The 16,996-nt window shown below is 37.2% G+C and overlaps 1 protein-coding gene across 6 annotated transcripts in view; it reads left to right on the forward strand.

Moving 5' to 3' along the window:
• LOC150091143 (protein muscleblind-like) overlaps nucleotides 1-16,996 on the forward strand; it is a 920,216-nt gene that overhangs the window by 610,524 nt on the left and 292,696 nt on the right. For 4 of the 6 annotated variants that reach the window (XM_090374423.1, XM_090374442.1, XM_090374451.1 and 1 more), the window contains one exon: nucleotides 7,355-7,582. The exons of the other annotated variants lie outside the window; for them this stretch is intronic. In XM_090374423.1, the coding sequence (XP_090230549.1) occupies nucleotides 7,355-7,582 (228 nt within the window). The remainder of the gene's footprint in view (nucleotides 1-7,354; nucleotides 7,583-16,996) is intronic. 6 annotated transcript variants of the gene reach the window in all.

Consider the following 16,996-nt stretch of genomic DNA (forward strand, 5'->3'; position numbering starts at 1 on the left):
TACCACCTTAAGTTGCAAACATTGTGAACAAGTTTTCTTGTTCACAATGCCACAGCCACCCATCACTTGCCTTACCAAGTCTCATGTGTTTTCCAAGAGTTTCACATGCAGATTTCAACTCAAAACTTCGTTCATTAACACCACTGAATCTCTGTTGAACATACCACTTATACACAGCTTCTTCTAAGTCTTGTGCAACTTTCATGTGTTTTCTACTCCCCTCTGTAGAACCACATGTAGAGCTATCAGTGCTGTATTTTTAAGAAAAAATTTGCAATTTGACCTTTGATTTATGGATATCAGAAACAGTTTGTTTTTTTTACACTGTAAATTTCACAAACATGTGCTACTGAGACGCCTTGTTCTAATTTCTCAATTAGTTCTAACTTCTGTGCCACATTTAAGTTCACATGCTTTCTTTTAACTCCTCTATCACTTAATGCCATTTTAAATTATAAGGATTGCAAAAATTATTTAATAAATAAAGTCACAATTCAGAAATCACATGGTGCCTCCATAGCCATGTGGGCAAGGCAGCAGTGCATAGCACACGCTTCTTGATTAGACTGAGTTCGAGCCCGTGACCACCAAATACAGAGAATGCAGAAAGGTCAGGGAATGACCACTTCATATCCCCGGAGTAATATGGCCTTAGTTGCTAATGCTTCTAAAAACCAAATAACAAAGTAACAAACAAACAGAAATCGCAGAAACACTCTGTATACAACCAGACTGCACAATAGCTTGAGGCAGACTGAGACCAAAACAAAGTGAGTCGGTAGACCTGCAGTTTAGTGTCCCAAGTCATGTTCAGATCGCAAGTCACCGCCTGCTCTTATCTGTTATCTGTAATATGGGAAAACAGCTATTGGAACATGTTTTCAGAAAGAATAAAAAACAATTTCCTGAATTGGATTCTAATAATAAAAGTAGATAATTATCAAAACAATAATGGAAATAGGTAATAATTATTAATTTTAATTAATAATAACATTGAAGTTTTGTATAACCTAAAAAAAAACATAATATGGTTGAGATTAATATGTATATTACTGTATTATTATTTGTCCGGTCCATTAAATCCGAAATCAGTTATATCGGGATCTGTTAAATTGAGGGTTTACTGTATTTGTCAATTTCACTCAAAGTACATAAGAGGATTGCACATCCTCCATGCTATCTCCTCTACTTCATGGGGTGCAAGTTTGCTGATAGGGTTTTGGTAGTTTATGGATAGTTTTTTGTAGCTTTGGATTTTGATAGCAAGAGGATAGCATTGGATAGCAAGAGGATTGAATATCCTCCATGCTATCTCCTCTACTTAATAGGGTGCAGCTCAGTATACTTTACTCCATGTATATTGTGCACTTGATCAAGATTAGATCATAAGTACCAAATATATGTATATATTAGAAACAGTGTACTTCCAAGGTTGGATCCCATCTTCCCTCAGTCTATTCGTATTGCTACTGGGACATTTAGAACTTCTCTTGTCCACTGCCAATGTGGAAGCAAATGAGCCATCCTTGCTTTGCCAAAATAAATTGTCACTATAGTATGCTTTTAAACTGAAGTCTGTGTCAGACCACCCTATGTGGACATCCATTTTTGAGCCACATTGGGACAATCTGTATAACTCCTCCCAGACTGCCAATTCTTCATTCAGTATTGATATCCAAGAGCTACTCGGAGATTTACATATCGTGGTAAACAATGTGTGTCCTACCACCAAGGCAAACCCTTACACCTTGGCACATTTGTGTTTCAGCCTATAACTGTTATAACAAATGGAGAAAGGCTGACACTCGATCTGTTCCACCTGAAACTCTACTCAGCACAATGACTGAACATTCCACCTTCTTGCCAGTCTATCCAGATTGTCTGAAGTTAGAACTGTCCATGAGATCTGCTACTGTCTCTCCAGACACTATGAGATGCTACAGATTCTTCAGAGTTGCATGCTATAGGCTTAGCCTTGGATTACATACAAACCTGTCACTATCAAAAATTATATACATGTATACCGATTCTAATGGTTCATTGCAGGGTTTCTCAGCACCTAGGTATAATCCTTATCCAGACCAGGTGATATAGTTGACTCTAGTTGTGATCATTGGAAATTATTTTGGCTGACAGCTGAGCCAAAATCATCTCCTTTATTCTTTATTTGGTTTTGTAGATAATTAGTAACCTTTTATTTATAAATGTTGACATGTCAATTTTTAGGTTGCCTATAATTGTGTATGCAATTTTTGACTTTTTACATTATGGCCTAAGCTGCCAATGTGTTTTAAAAAAAGATCAAATCAATATAAAAACAGGTCACTGTTAATCATACATCATTTGACTGTCCCTGCCACAAAACTGCAAGATCTTGCTTCTAAACTCTTTATTGCTTGCAGAAACATCCAACATGCTCTTGGGGATAAAGCAAATTTAATGAGTTTTCCCTGTTCCTTTGGTGAAAGAATAGGGAAAATTCATCTGATGAATCACAGAGAGACATATTTTGGTATTATTTGGTTTGTGTTATTAAGCTCTCACAAGAATAACATCCATGGTGTCTACTTTTTTCTTCAGTGACTCAGTTTCATTTAGTAATGCACAAAGTTTTAATTTAAGATTTAACACATTCCTTACATCAGGGGATAAAAAAGAATCAAAAAAACAGAACCCACTGTTTTGTACATTCTTTCTAATAATTTTTTTTCCCTTCCAAAATAGCCTTTCTTATCTATTCAATCTCACATGAGTGCCTCAGTTAAGCTTCTATTTAAATCCTAAACCAAACCTCAACAGAACATTAACAAAACATTATAGCAAGTAAGCAGACAGTAAAAGTTAATCTGTTGAAGGTAATTCAGGATTAAAAAAGATTTAGGATTTATGATATGATCAAACCTGAATATTTACCATGTAGTGTAAATGGATGGCTATCAGTGATTTATTAGACTTTTGCAAGAAGGAAAAACGATGCTGTTATTCCTCTACATAAGGTGATGGTTAGACCGCAAATATTCTGTGGAAATATGGGGGCTGTGGCTCATAAAAAGAAGATAAAAAGACACAGAACTTTTAGAGAAGGTTCCAGTGCCAATTACTGCTGCTAAATTGAATTGCTTAAAAGGTGCAGATTATAGAAATTGGCAAGTGGGCTGAGATATAGGAGAGACAAGAACCAGGTTATACAAATATATAATCTTTGAGTAAGAGCTATAGATCATTTACAAAACCTCCACTTCCTTGCATTATTTAAAATTTTTCAGACAAAAAAAAAAATGATTACACTGTTGTCAGTATATGCTAAGATACAATTACCAGTAGAAGTAGTGAACTTTTTGTGAGCTAAGGGCAAAATATATTCTGAAAAGCCAGAAGCATGAAAAAAAGTCAAAAAATTAAGCATCAAAAACTTGAATGTAAGACTGCCTCAGGCATGAAGCAAGAGTCTCATTTGCCAAGTTATCTCGTAGACCCTGGTAATTACTCTGGGGAAATGTATCTGGTAAATAAGCCCAGAAAAAAATTCCCACTTTTGTGATTCTTGCAGTTGATGTGTTTGAGTGTACCATATATAGTGCCATCTTTTAGTCTTGAATTATTAAACATAGTGGTAGAGTGAGTAGCATTGCTGTACTACGAATGAAAAGGCTTTGGATGTGTATCACTGTCGACAGACATGTTTGGAAACTATTTCCATATAAGCTGTAGTTTTGGGAGTAGGATATTAAAAAAAAAAAATTCTGAATTATATACATCAAGACAGCTCTTAAATAAATTTAAAAATGTATGTTGCCAGTTGTAATCATATACTTTAATTAGTTTTGAGTAAATGTGAAAAAGATGCCATCTTTAATAACAAACAAAAACTTATTTCAATACCTGTGCTATTTATCCTTATATAAATTTTGCTTTTTTTTTTGAGACCATGTTGTGAAGGAAAAATTAGTATTTAAATTAGTGCACAGAACATCACAGAATTTTCTCCCCATTTTTGAATTAAGACAGACAAAATGAATAAATAAATCAGATATGTTGCTATAGTATATTTTAGAGCACAGAATGGGGAAAAATCATAACTGAGCCATTCACCCCCTTACCAGTGCTTGTTTGTTCATTATACTAGGGACATTGCTGAGAAATGTCAAAGCTTAGTGTCATGTGCTAAATCCTCCTCCATTCATTGTGCAGAAATTGTGTTCACAGGCTGGGAGATGGTAGTTGCTACAGTAGTATCCCAGACCTGGATGCATAGTTTGATTTTGGTCTTCCCTCCCTTCTGTCAGGGCTTGTGTGCATAGTTAGCCTGTCCTCTTCCCTCTCTTCAGGGTCCAGGTCCTTTGCATCCTGTACTCCTTCCCCTTTTGCATGGCCATGGACATATGCCATATCTTTTAGAAACACCATAACTAATAATAGCAAACCAATAGCTCAAGAGGTAGAAACCATTTATTCTGCACAGGAGTTGGAATGGGTCCTTTGACTTCCAGTTTCTGTGCAGAGTTTGACTACTGACATCATCCTATCACAAAGAGTTGTGCTGTTATGCATTTCTTCAGGCAAATATAGATTTATTTTGAGCCAAAATGGCCAATGTTGAGGTAAAAAGATGCACCATTTTGTTGAAAAAGTGGTTTGATACTCAGGCTCAGTCAGGTTATGATGTGCAGTCATTATGCTGCAGTGATGTACCATTCTGTATTCTATTGATAGTTATTAGTGTAATTTGTCAGGACATTTTTGGGCAGCTTATCCATCCAGTCATGGTCCAGTTACCTTGTGGAGTATTTCTCTTTATAATGATGGGAAGATGGGCAGTATCATATCAGTGGCTGTTCCTATTTATAACTATTCAAATAAATATTTGTCTTATTGGGAAAAATTATTTGCCAATTGTAGTTCATGTGTCATTACTCACTTTCTCAGGATCATCATCATTCAGTTGAAATTCACATTCACTTTGGCTTTCTGCCTTTTCTATGCAGCTTATTGAGTAGGCCATCCATACAGGGTTTCTTCAGTCTTGATCAGGTCCCATCTCATCTTATGCTTCATAATACCTGCTCCTGAGAGCTCTCTGGGCTCCAGTTATTTGTGATATGGTGCAGAATGACTAAATTCAGACAGTGTGATGATAGTTTCATAGTTAACTAATGACTAAAACTTTAATAACTAGAAAATGGCTTTACCATTTTCTAGTTAGTGCGGAGTGCAATTTTTGATGGTCGCTGAATTAGGAGATCCCTGATATCTATGAAGGTATAATTTCTGAATTTTCTTTGACATTATATTAAGAAAGAAAAAACTTTATTGTATTTCTGATTTACAAGGGACCATGAAAAAATTGGGCGACTCATTCAATAACATATAAACAGAATTACTTATGCAGATGTATATTCCCTTCAAATTATTCTCCTTGTGATTGACCCAGTCCTTATTTCAGTGATGCTGTCACTTATTGAAGCATGTCTGAAACTCTTCTTTTGGAATGAGAATTTGTATTACCATTATGTTTTTAGTAATGTTCTCCCTGTTATCAAAAATGCTTAACATCTTACCATAGGAATGTCTTTCACCAGATGTTAAGGGTAGGATCCAGGTGCCATTTTTTCCATTATTTTCATCATTTCCTTCTAACCAGACAATGCATAGACCCTTTCAACTGAATGTCTCATTCCTTGGTTCATCTTCACATAAGTACAAATGATGAATTAGACACTCCCAGTCAAGAGATGCCAACAACAATTATTATAATATTTGATTATACCCACCATTGTTTTCTTTTTGTCTATTTGTAAAACTTTTGAGAACCAACAAGTGTTGCTAGGCAGCTTAACACTTCATTGACAAATGTGGCTTGCCAACATTTTGTGTTTATGAAGCCATTTTCCTGAGTTTAATGCAAAACTTAACACATACATGATTTTATTTAGAATCATAAGTAAGACACAAGGTTTACACATGCCCTTGTATTAATGCATATAACAATGACTGAATGCAGGTTGCACAATGAGATTTCATGTGTGAGGTTACCTGATATACAACAGAGTTGCTGTCTCACTCACACTCTTTGCTGTGTGTGTGTGTGTGTGGGTGTGTAAAATAACCAGGTCATATAATTTTGATTAGCTTGTAATTACATAAAATATTGGATTAATAAATGAAAAATTTTCAATTTCATAAATGCCTGTTGCTAAAATTTCAATAACAGTTGATGACACAAATTTAATGGAAAGCCAAATTTTTTTCTGAAGTTGAATTATTGTAATTGAAAATAACCATTGAACTTAAGTCTTATTTGAATTGATTTTGTGTGTGAGTGTTGCTGAGAATATATTAATTCCTAGAGTCTGTACCAGAAAGTGGAATTCCAAGTAAGTGCACAGCATTAGATTATTAAGGTGGTATATGCAATATCTTAATAATTTTTATATTAAAGTACTGTATATGCCCTACACCACAAAAATTTTAATTTGTTCTGCTCAGATTCTAACTGAATTTATTTTATATTAAATCATTATATATATTTTTTTACTTTAGTTAAAAGTATTTTAAAGCTACATTAATTAACATAATAGTCTGTTAGTGTATGCAATATATTCCTATTTTTATATTGAATTACTGCATATATACTGTACCACAAATTTTAATTTGGTCTGCTCAGATTCCAACAGTTTATTTTAATATATCAACATTTTTTCATTTGCTTTAGAAAAAGTATTTTAAAGATACCATGATTAACATAACAGTATTTATAAAGCAAAGCTAATGATAAATTTTTCATTTCACATGAATTGGAATTAATGTAATATTTTTTAAAACACATTTTTAATTTTTGTGGTCAACAATTTGTGATTCTTTAAATATATAGATTCCACATATCTATAAATGCTTGTCTAATACTCACTACCTGGTTACTTAAGTATTGATCATATTTTACAACTTGTATTTGATGTATCTATGACTTCTGAAAATGAAAAAAATTTAAAAATAGTAATTAAATATTTTCATTTTGTTAGCATTTAAAAAATATTTTAATAATTTTCTAAATTTTCTAATTTTCAATACCTGTAACATTTAATTTATATATGCATACAAATTATTAGAACAACATATAAAATATAAAATACAGACTGCACTTTTAATTTCATGTATACCCCACGCATAATTAAAGCATGAAAATGAGACAGCATGTTAGAAATTTTTATGAGTGAGTGTAAATTTTGTGGCTGTGTGTCAAACATTCAGATCCTAGTTTCACTGCACATCAACTTCAGCATCTTTCTCCCTATCTCTGTTTTCTGTCTTGAGCTTTCAACTTAAATGTTGCTTGCTTTTGCTTTCCACTGTGCAGGTTTGCCGTGAATTCCAACGCGGCAACTGCAAACGTGCCGAAACCGAGTGCCGCTTCGCTCACCCTCCCGAGCACGTGACTGTGGACAGTGCAGAAGGCATGGTGACGGTGTGTATGGATTTCGTAAAGGGGCGATGCACGCGGGAGCAGTGCCGGTACTTTCATCCCCCGCCTCACTTGCAAGCACAGCTAAAGGCTGCCCAAAGTAGAGCTAACGCCGCTGCCGTGGTAGGCCACTGTTCCCTCCCATACTATTCTTTTGGTGCACGTGGAAATGGTGAACTTTTTAATGACAGCATGAGCCCAGTGCAGGTGTACTGCGACCTGATCTTTTGCAATATTAAACCAGCAACATTTTATTTTAAAAAATCAGAAAAATTTATTCTTAATGGTTTTTGGTAATTGTATTTAAATCATTTATTGAATGAAGTAATCATAACAAATAGTTAAACTGGCATGTAGTGACAAACTTTTCTAATAACATTCATAAAGTATCCAGTGTAGTTTAAATTTATTATCATGAAAAGATACAAACAGGGCAAAAAAAATTATATAATTAACAAAAAAAACATAATGGCAACCTTTTTATTTTATTTTTTTCATTGAAGAGATAAAAAATAATTTTTTTGTGCTTCAGCATGATTTTTATCTGGAGCAGTAAAGTTGTGTAATATATTATTTAGGAAGCTCAAGCCCTGTTTGATTTTGTTCATTAAGTATTAACATAGGTAAATTCTTTTGCTTTTTATATCAAATGGGTTAAACTAAAATTATATGCTATATTTAACTCTGTGCTGAAGTCATAGTTCCAAAATAAAAAGGCATATTATTATAGAATGAATTATTGTCTATGTTCACTCCCAGATGTTTTCTTAATTGTGTCAGTAGTACTTTAAATTATGCTTCAGCAAGAAAAAACAATGTTAATAATGTTTTCTGTTTGCTTTTCAGGTATATCATAACCATCAGTTAGTTTTATATTTTATTGAAAACAGTTTTTACTTTATTATGGTGGTATTATTGTATTGGCACACACATATATAAATAGATAATACTGCATTTACTGCCATAACTCATATGGCTAGGTAATTCATGGACCCTTTTTCTTGATGATAAAAAATTAAAACAAATTTATTCTTCTCATAATCCTTGCATCATATTTTTATGTGTATAGAATAAGATGTCAGGGGAAGATACAGGTTATCAGTATGAAAATGAAAGCATGATATTACAGTCAACCCTGGTGGCCTGAAATCTGTCTTGCAACTACTCATTACATTTTACCAATAAGCAGAGTTACATGAAATCCCCATTTAATATGCAATTGAGAAACCTGTATGAACAGTGAATAAATGTGGGTGTGCATAAACTGATGCCAGTACTTGCATCAGTTGAAATCAGATCCTGTCCTTTGAAATTCTGTGCATTTGGAAATTCTGTATTTATGGCATTTATTTCACTAGAAATTGTCACGGACATTTCTGGAGGTGAAAAACATGTTGTGCACACACATACAATAGAAATAACGACACATTTAACATTTATAAGCTGATTTATTCACTTCAGAAAATATTTCTTTTTACTAATTCAGAATGTCCCAAACATATATAATTTGCTAAAAGTGTTATGGGAAAGGATATGAGAACAACACAGTAAATATAATAGTTATCATATAGCTGATATATTTATTTAAGTTAAATATAATAGTTTATAGCATTTTTGTAGAAAAAGAAGACTGATTTATATTATGAGAAACACACTATTAATTATATGAAAGTTTGTTTAAATATCTACCTCCCTTCCCCCCCCCCCCCCCTCACAACAGTCTGAATTATTTTGTAAGATTTTCCACATATTTCTAATTCATCCATTGTCACAGGTTTTGATTTGCAGGAAGTATTTTTATTTACCATGATCAGGATGCAGATCATGGTAAATTTGACCATGCTCTTTTATGATTTTTTGATGTAATTAGAATGGAGCAAAGTATGTTGAAATTTGAGTGTATAATTTTCTCGTTTGGCATAGTGAAGTTTAAAATTTAAGTTGCAGACCTACTCATGGTTGCGATTATAACTGAAAACGTGTAAACTCATTTTAAGTATCGACCAAGGTGGAGACCAAGAATGAGGTGGCAGGACATGATAAAGACCAATGTCATTATGAGAGGAGGAAACTGGAGTGAAATCAATGATGGAGAGAAGTATATGAACAGGGCATGGTGGCAAGACTCCTTACGACCTGTGGAACAGAAGAACGATGATGATAGATAAATAGATTAGAAAAACTGCTAAGGGCAAACAGGACTTTGAAAGCTGAATTTTATATCCATCTAAAATTATACTCTAAAAAAAAAAAAACCATAATCTTAAAATTTCAGCTTTTAAACCTTCTTGGGATGTGATAACTGATATAGGGGGCGCCTCCATAGCCAGGTGTGCAGGAGCAGCAGTGCGTAGCACACGCTTCTTGATTAGACCGGGGTTTGAGCCCGTGACCACACCACCAAATACGGAGGATGCGGAAAGGTCAGGGAATGACCACCGCATATCCCCAGAGCAATATGGCCTTAGTTGCTAATGCTCCTAAAAAAAAAAAAAAAACCAAATAACAATAATAATAATAACAACTGATATAGACAAAGCTTTAGGAAGGCCAGTAAAATATACAATAGATTCTTGATTATCTTTGCCATATTAAGCAGGTTTTCTGTGGCCCATTGAAATCTAAGGCAGTCCAGTTTGTTTACATTTTGTATTATTCCTGTGTAACATTTCAAATCGGTATTTAGTTTCTTAGAAGGAAGAATATTTTATTAATTCTTCAGTTTCATTACTGTGTGGTTAAGTTTAACATTGTTAGAAAAAATTGTGTGCATGTATGTGTGTGTTAAAATAGAAAAGGACTTCAGCTCATCAATAAACTTTTGTTATACATATATATATATCTTTTCAATAACCAACATATCAAAATTCCAATTGCTTAAAATGTTAACTGCTCAAAATTCTGATAACTTATAAAACTGGTTATAGCACCAAATAGTTGCAATTTTATTACATAAAATGTATCACTTGTTAATAATTTAAACAAGTTTTTGATGTAAAGTTTAATTGATGAGTTTTATGAGGTGAAGTCTTAGTTTTCCTGACAAAAACTTGGATGATTATTACCAACCAATTATTATTATTAAAAAAAAAAAAAAAAAAATTATGCGTTTTTTTTTTTTTTTTTTCTGCCCTGTGATGAGTACTGGTACCAAGTGCATAGTATGGGTGGTTGTGCCCTGGTTGCTATTATTATTGTTACTGTTAGTCAAGGAAATCTCTTACTATCCTTCAGGATTTTCACTTTCTGAAGTTCCACATAAGTATTCTCTGGCAGATCTGTTGCTGTTAGGTTCTTATGAAGACTCTTTGTCACCATGCCATTGGTTGACATCGTGATCAGGATGGTCATAACTTGTTTCATATGACACATTTTTTGGCTTCCTGTCTTAGGTCTGAGTACTTCCTGATCTTTTCCTCATATGTTTTCTGGAGGTTGCTGGTGTTGGGCACCACTATGTCAATCAGATAGGTAGTCATTTACTTCTTGTCAAAGAGGATTATGTCTAGTTAGTTGTAAAGGATCATCTTGTCTATTGTTATGGCACAGTTCGAAGTATAGTTTGTGGGTTGGGGGGTCTCTAGTATGGCCTGAGGTTCGTACTCGTAATATGGTAAACTTTCTTTGAACACTGTTATCAGGGGTAAAGGGAAGGGTTTTTGCTTTCGTAAAGGCGACTACGATGGTCTGAGACAGTATTTAAATTCTATACAGTCGGACCAACTGATGATGTTACCAACAGCAAATTCAAAATGGGAAGCATTCAAAGAACTTATCTTGGAAGCTACTAGGCTTTACATACCAACTAACAAATATTGTTCAAGGTTAAGGCCTAAATGGATGTCAGATGAACTAATTAGACATGTTGTTGTTTGTTTGGTTTTTAGGAGCATTAGCAACTAAGGCCATATTGCTCCGGGATATACGGTGGTCATTCCCCGACCTTTCCACATCCTCCATATTTGGTGGTGACGTGTTGGAACCCCGGTCTAATCAAGAAGCGTTGCTATGCACTGCTGCTTCTTCCCACCTGGCTACGGAGGCGGCAATTAGACATGTGGCAGAGAAGAAAAATGCATGGGATACATATAAATTAATGGGTGACATGGAAGCCTACGATAGATATAAGCGGGTCTGTAACCAAGTCACAAAGGAGATTAGGCAGGCAAAGGCAGATTATGAGAAATCCTTGGCAAAGGATGCAAAGAAAAACAGAAAAGAGTTCTTTACCTATGTAAACTCTAAAAGGAAAGGGATGAATCAGATTGGTCCACTGGATATTGATGGTTCAACAGTTGAGGATCCTGCTCAGGTAACTAACAAACTAAATGAGTATTTTGCATCTACATTCACACATGAGGAGTTATTGAGGAAGGGGAATGCCAGGGGTGTAGTAAACGCTGGCAGTGAGCTAGATGATTTTGTAATAACTGAGAGGAAAGTGGAGGAGAAATTGTTGAGAATAAACATAAAAAAGGCACCTGGGGTGGATGGGATCTATCCAGTTATATTATAGGAGGCAGCAAAGGAAGTAAGCAACCCTTAGCCATAATTATGAGAGCTTCTTTGGACTCAGGGGAGGTACCCATAGACTGGAGATGTGCAAATATGACCCCAATTCACAAAGGAGGATCAAAGGCTGACACAAGTAGTTATAGACCTGTGAGTTTAACTTCTGTTCCAGGAAAATTAATGGAGGCACTGGTTAAAGAAGCACTGCAGAATCATCTAGACAAGACTTCAGTTATAGCTCGGACACAGCATGGTTTTGTTAAGGGAAAGTCTCGCCTCACCAATTTAATTGGATGATGCAGTCATTTGTTTGTTTGTTTGTTTGTTTGTTATTTGGAGCATTAGCAACTAAGGCCATATTGCTCCGGGATATGCGGTGGTCAATCCCTGACCTTTCCGCATCCTCCGTATTTGGTGGTGACGGGCTTGAAGCCCGGTCTAATAAAGACGCGTGTGCTACGCACTGCTGCTCCTTCCCACCTGGCTATGGAAGTGCCTGATGATGCAGTCACAAAAGAACTGGATGCAGGGAATAGAAAGGCTTTTGATACTGTTGCACATGGAAGACTGCTGCACAAATTGGAGCAAATTGCTGCTATGGATAAAGAGATAGTTGAGGGGGAGAAGACAGAATGGTAATCAATGGACACTGCTCATCATGGACTAATGTTATTAGTGGAGTCCCTCAGGGTTCAGTGTTGGGTCCATTATTGTTTTCTATATTTATAAATGATATTGATGATGGTATATCAAGCTTAATGTCCAAGTTTGCAGATGATACAAAGGTTGGCAGGGTTGTTAAGGACACTACTGACGCTATGCTGCTGCAACAGGATCTGGAAAGGTTGAGTAGATGGGCTGAGAGGTGGCAAATGAAGTTTAACATTGACAAATGTAAAGTACTACATATGGGAAACAGCAACCTCAGAGCAATGTATCAACTCTGTGGTACTACACTGACAGTGGTAGAAAATGAAAAGGACCTGGGGGTAATTGTACAGGCAGATATGAAGTTCTTTGAGCAGTGCAGATGGGCTGCAAGAGTAGCTCATGGTGTCTGCTCAATGATATACAGGAATTTTTCTAGCAGGGATAAGGAGGTGATTATTCCCTTGTATAAGGCATTGGTCAGGTCACACCTTGAGTACTGTATACAGGTCTGGAGGCCTCATTTCAAGAAGGATGTAGAGCTGCTGGAATGAGTACAGAGAAGGGCAACAAGATTAGTGAATGGAACAAAGGGTTGCTCTTACGAAGAAAGGCTTAAGTTTTGCAAATTACAGTGTCTGGAGACTAGGCACTGGCGAGGTGATCTGATAGAGGTGTATAAAGCCTTGAATGGTTTGAGCATGCTTAATGCTGATGGGATTCTGCCTCTTGCTCAGAATAAGAACTTGAGAGGGCATAAATTCAGATTGAGGAAAGACAGATGTAGGATACGGAAATTTGCCTTTAGCCAGCAGGTAGTTTGTTGGTGGAACAGACTTCCACCCATTGTTGTGGAAGTTGATAGCCTAAATAAATTTAAGGCTCAGCTGGACAGGTATTTCGAATGAACGGAGGGGTGAAATGGAAGTGGTTTTTTTTTTTTTTGGCTGATGCTGCATAAGCTTGCTTTCTTGCATCATATGCCTCTACTAATGCTAATGCTAATGATCCTAGCAACCTCATCATGTCTGTGAGTGTACTCTGTCTGATCGATCACCATGCTTTCTTTTGTGATGTGTTGGATTGTTTCTGTTGCCAGGTGGCATTTTTGACATGTGTCTTCTGTTACTCTGGGGTTCTTGAAATGTATTTCCTGGTGTTGATTTTTTGGTCTTGGATGGTGAGCATAAATCCTTGTCTCAGGAAAGCACCTTCCATTCACAAGATGGCTTCCAATGCATGAGCCATGCATTGGAAGCCATCTTATCTATGCAGTCTTGATAGAGGTCATTGTAGTGTCTGCCATGTAGTGTCTTCTTTGCCCTTCTTTCCGTCTTTGATTCTTCTGCTTGCGTGAGTGTGGTCTCCTTTTTGAGATTGATTGTTTTGTACGGTTTGTCTGTCTTTCTTATGGCTTGGTAGATTATTGGTGCTGTGTTTTCCTGAAAGTAATTGTGCAGGTTCTTAATCATCTTCTTCTTCTCTTGTTCAGTGAGTTCAGTCAGTACCCTCCCTCTTTCTTTCCAGGTTATGGTCAGTCTCTAATGGCCGACTTCAGGTGGTGTTGGCAGTTCTTGGTTAACATAATCCTGGTCAATCTCATAATCTCCTCCAGCTCTGTGTTGGTTGAATCTGTGATCCTGAAGGAGTATGTTAGTACTTGGACTGCATAAGTGTTTATGGCTGTGACCATGTTCCTGCCATTCAGCTTAGATTTTAGCAGGCTTGTCAGTTTCTGATGGTATTTCTCAGTCAGGCAGGCCATGATCTCTTTGTGTTCTAACTGGTGGGCCTGCATCATCCCCAGATGTTTGTATGTATCTCCCTCTATCATGAGTTCAATCTCTTCACCAGTTTTCAGCTGGTAGTTTCATTCAGCTGCATGTCCTTGATGCAGTCCATGGGTATTCCATTTGTCTAGGCCAAATTGCATCTTGATGTCGGTGCTGAACTTTTTGGTGATCCTGAGTAGCTGTTACCGTTGATTATCAGTTGTGGCATAGAGTTTGATGTCATCCATATACATCAGGTGAACAGGGTTCTTCCTCTCTTCTTTTAGGGTATATCCATACTTGCTGTTATTGAGCATAATGGACAGTGGTTTGAGTGCTAAATGGAATCATAGGGGGGTCAGAGCATCTCATAGGGGGGTCAGAGCATCTCATTGGAAGTTTCCTCTTCTGATTGGAGCTCAATCTGGTCATGATGTTCTTGACTTTGATAGTAGTCCTCTGTTTTTCCATGGTTGCTTCTAAGAAGTGTGTCAGTGTTGGGTCAACTTTGCAGATCTTCAGTGTTGCTATCATTTCCATTTTTTTTTCCCATTTATTTGTACACACACTTATATACAAAACTTACAAAGAAGACTTACAAAACTGATGAGCCAAAACATTATGACCACCTATCTAATATGATGTTAATCCTTCACATGCAGTCAAAACAGCTTGTACCCAGTGAGCCATGGACACTACAAGATTTCTAAATGTGTCTTGTGGTATCTGGTACCAACACATAACCAGCAGATCCTTTAACTCCTGTAAGGTCCGTGGTTGAGATGCCGCAGATCAGAGTTGCTGTTCCTGGCATAGAGTTGCTCGATGGGATTGATGTCTGGGGAATTTTAGAGGCCAGGGCAATACTTGGAAGTCTTCCTCATGTTCTGCGAACCAGTCTCGAACAATCCGGACGGTATAGCATGGTGCATTATCCTACTGAAAGACGGCACCACCAGAGGAGAAGACCATTGCCATGAAAGGGTGTACCTGGTCAGCAATGATGTATAGGTATGTTGAGGGTCTGACGGCTCCGGGGATTTCTCCCATCTCCGCGTATGTTCTATGTATCGAATGACAGTACCCTGTCTATGCCAGAGGTTTAAAAATAATGTATGGGTCATGTGGTATGTAGTTTGTTGTGCCCATTGTTCATCCGGCCTGTTGGCCATTGGGCCCCCAGTGGGACCCGGCGTTACCATACCTAGCGACGGGGACGCCGGCCAGGTGTACCAAGAGACTAATTATACTATGGCAGGTCCTGCCACTTACTTTCTGGGATTTCGGTGACTAGGACCTAAAATAAAGGTTGGAGTTATCGCTGTTTGTTTAAGTAAAATTGCATTTAGAAAGTGCTGCGTGGGGTTTTACGCTGAAAGAACTATTTCTAGAGAGCCTAAAAGGTCTGGCAAAATTTGATGTGATTTAAATTTGGACATGTGGGGCAATCGCTGTACAAGAGAAAATAATGGGAGTGAGTGTGTAGACGGGGAGATGAAATAGGAAGAAGCGGGGGTCGGATAGGAAGGTGGTCTCCCATTTTCAGTGGGGCATGCCCATGCCCCACGACATGGGGAGGCGAGGAGAGGAGAGAAAAAAAAAAAAAATAAAATAAATAAATAAAATAATAATAAAAAAAAAAAAATAGAAAAATATGGGGAGGAGAGGAGAAGAGCAAATACCCCCTCCCCGAAAAAAAAAAAAAAAAACCCGCACAAGGGAGTGCAGTTTTGGCTTGACAGTAGGCAATCCAAATCAACCTAAAGTCTTGTCTTTCTGTGGTATGCTGAGTTTTTTTTTTTTTTTTTTTTTTTTACTTGTTTGACCTCCTGCATTCTTTCTAGTTGGGTTGCCTTTGGTATATTTCTATCATTGTTTTCCTTCTAGAAAATAGATCCTGGGCATATTGACTGAGTGCCTTGTAATCCTCTTGAGTGTCTAACAGTCTGGGTTCTTGGTTGTCTGGGATATATTGGATTGCCGTTATTAGGCGTCGTAGGTCATCATACAAATCGCACTCAAACATTGTCTCCAGGACTCCGGGTTGCCACAGGGACAGTCCGCGTTATTTATGATGCCAAGTTTTTGAAGTTTAGCTTAGGTAGGTGGTAGACATCAGAGTGCCTGGCACATGGACGACTGGATCCAGGGTATCCCAGCAGAACATCGCCCAAAGCATGACACCACCGGCTTGTTTTTGTTCCATGGTGCATCCAAGCACCATCACTTCCCCAGGTAAATGATGCACACGTACGTACCCAGCCATCCTCATGGTGCAACAGGAAACATGATTCATCAGACCAGACGACCTTCTTCCAATCACTCAAGGTCCAGTTTAGATGCTCGCTTGACTATTGTAGGCACTGTCGTCGGTGGACTGTTGTTAACTTGGGCACTCGGAGCAACCTGCGGCTACGCAGCCCCATTTTCAGCAGGGTTCGATGTATTGTGTGTTGTGGCACATTACTCCCATCACCAACATTCCAATTACTGGCGAGTTGCGCCACAGTCACCCTTCTGTTGCCACGTACCATCTGGAAGAGCCTTTGCTCACCTCAAGCATCGATGAGCCGTGGTCGTCCAACCCCTCACTGGCAGTTCTTGG

The sequence above is a fragment of the Mastigoproctus giganteus genome, chromosome 1 (assembly GCF_048544385.1).
Source record: "Mastigoproctus giganteus isolate SK-2022 chromosome 1, ASM4854438v1, whole genome shotgun sequence".
Lineage (NCBI taxonomy): Eukaryota > Metazoa > Arthropoda > Arachnida > Uropygi > Thelyphonidae > Mastigoproctus > Mastigoproctus giganteus.